The 2,577-nt window shown below is 45.4% G+C and overlaps 1 protein-coding gene across 3 annotated transcripts in view; it reads right to left on the reverse strand.

Annotated features, from left to right (window-relative positions):
- col4a5 (collagen, type IV, alpha 5 (Alport syndrome)) overlaps nucleotides 1–2,577 on the reverse strand; it is an 82,680-nt gene that overhangs the window by 24,090 nt on the left and 56,013 nt on the right. For all 3 annotated transcript variants that reach the window (XM_032499377.1, XM_032499378.1, XM_032499379.1), the window contains 3 exons: nucleotides 1,948–2,046; nucleotides 1,760–1,849; nucleotides 636–775 (listed from right to left, as the gene is read on the reverse strand). In XM_032499377.1, coding sequence (XP_032355268.1) covers nucleotides 636–775; nucleotides 1,760–1,849; nucleotides 1,948–2,046 — 329 coding nt within the window. The remainder of the gene's footprint in view (nucleotides 1–635; nucleotides 776–1,759; nucleotides 1,850–1,947; nucleotides 2,047–2,577) is intronic.

The raw sequence follows: 2,577 nt of genomic DNA on the forward strand, positions 1-2,577 counted from the left end.
GTGTTCTATAGAGAACCCTGAAGGAGAGCTATATATAAAAACCTGTAGGGGAGTTCTATAGAGAAACTTGTAGGGGAGCACTATAGAGAAGCCTGTAGGGGAGCACTATAGAGAAGCCTATAGGGGAGCACTATAGAGAAGCCTGTAGGGGAGCACTATAGAGAAGCCTGTAGGGGAGCACTATAGAGAAACCTGTAGGTGAACTCTATAGAGAAGCATGCAAGAAAACAGCAAAGAAATGGCCAAAACTACATAGCATCCCTTTGACCTATAGTTGCTCCAGAGGCGTGCGACTTGGAGCATATATAGCACATATAGCAATTGTAAGACGCTTTGGATAAAAGAGGCAGCTAAATTACATGGATTGTAATGTAATGTAATGTAATGATAATAAAGAGGTGTGGTTTACTTTATAGGCTGTGTACCTGTGTTACGACATTATCTGGATTACATAACAACGACTTAACCAAAAGATGGATGCTGGGATTCGTTTTTAAAAAGTAACACATATAATAAATATTTTTAGATTTGACTTTCAGAGACAATTATGTGTACAGCAAAATTTGAAAATGTTCCAGCGCTACACACAAGCTTTTCTGATGTAAGACGTGTCAGTGTTTGAGTCGGGTCTGTACCTTGGGTCCAGACAATCCCGGTGGTCCGACTCCAGCAGAGCCTGGTTCACCTTTGGCCCCAGGGAAACCGGGTCCTCCTGGCTGTCCCGGGGATCCAGGCCGACCTGGCTGACCTGGTAGACCCTTCTGCCCTGACGGACCTGTGACATCATCAAAGCGTGACATCAGCGTTTATGAAAAAGAAATCAGGGCCACGTTCAGCCCTGAAAAAAACGTTTTTCTAGACTGAAACGGGGGGGGGGTTAAACACCCTCTTGGGTGCGAGACTCCCTGCCTTTTTATTACAGTGAGTTTACAAACACGTCTCTGCTGATTGGGTATCACCTGGGAGCCAATACACGAGAAAAACGAGGAAACATGTTCAATCAACTAACTGGCACAGAACAGCTTTCAGGCGACATCTACACTGCTACGTTTTCATGTTTAATTGGCTTTTTGAGAAAAAAAAAAAACGAGTTTTTGCCCCAGTAGCAGAATCACATGACCATTCACACACACACTGGGCATGTGCGTTTAAAATGAACTTTTTTGATCACCAGCCAACATGGCTCGTAGATTTTTAAAGTAACCAGCCAATCAGATTTGCCACTAGCCACTGGCTCGGTTCCGTTAGTCTTCTCCATTGTAGCGTAGCTCGTAATCGATACCATGCACGCTTGGCCCGTAGCCAACGGGTGTCTGCCGCGCCAGGACTTAATGTTCATGGGAAATGTAGGATTAGTTCTCCAAGCACTGTTGGTGGATAAAGATTACGTTTCCAAGCCAGAGACACAAAAATACCAAAACACGTTTGGTATTTTTAATAAATCGACCAATCTGGCAACACTTGTCGCATTGTTTTTGTAGCCGGACGATTCAAAAAGACGCTTCGCCTCATTCATCAGCGGCCAAATTGGCTAGAAACTTTACAATGCTACCAATCATCAGTTTAATTTAAAGCTCCAATGTGTAGGAATTTCTCCCATCTAGCGTTGAGATCGTATATCGCAATCAACTTTCCCGCACCGCGCAGTTCAAAGTACGTATTAGAACAAAAAGTCAGTTTTTCCTCAGTCTTTTAACCAAAACATTGTTGTGTGAATGAAGCCTCAGTGACCACGAATCCCCTTTGAGTTCAAACTCACCTGGAAATCCCATTTCTCCCATTCCGCCCTTAGCTCCTGAAAGCCCAGGACCTCCAGGGCCTCCTGGGATGCCGGGATCTCCTTTGGGACCTGCAGCACAGCGGAAACAGCCCGTTAGGAATCCCCTTGCACAAGTAAGCGTGTATTCATGTATGTGTGTATGTGTGCATGGGGGTGTGTGTTGGTACCTGGTGGTCCGGGGAGTCCGGGTCGTCCATCTGATCCTGGTAGCCCGGAATCACCAGGGAGACCGGCGATGCCTTTCTGACCTGAAAATCCTGGTCCACCTGTAGAACACAAGCATTGTGTATTTCATTATACAGCGGGTAGTTACTGAATACTTTATCTATACTATACTTTATACTTTGTCTGCCCATTGCACATGCTATACATGTAAATATTTTTTTTCAACCTCCTTTTTCATATACAAAACACTACACTATACTATATTGTATATATTTGTTTCTGTAGTTATTGTTTCTCTCATCTTAATGTTTAATATCTTTGTGTATGTATCAGGCGGTAGTCAGTAATGGGCCAGGACCGCCCACTTGACTCACTGGCCCGCCCACTTGACTCACTGCCCCGCCCACTTGACTCACTGGCCCGCCCACTTTACTCACTGACCCACCGACTTTACTCATTGACCCGCCCACTTTAATCATTGACCCGCCCACTTTAATCACTGACCCGCCCACTTTACTCACTGATCCGCCCACTTTACTCACTGATCTGCCCACTCTACTCATTGACCCGCCCACTTTACTCATTTGCCCGCCCACTTTACTCACTGGCCCGCCCACTTTACTCACTGGTCC

This window comes from Etheostoma spectabile, chromosome 19, assembly GCF_008692095.1.
Source record: "Etheostoma spectabile isolate EspeVRDwgs_2016 chromosome 19, UIUC_Espe_1.0, whole genome shotgun sequence".
In the NCBI taxonomy this organism is placed as follows: domain Eukaryota; kingdom Metazoa; phylum Chordata; class Actinopteri; order Perciformes; family Percidae; genus Etheostoma; species Etheostoma spectabile.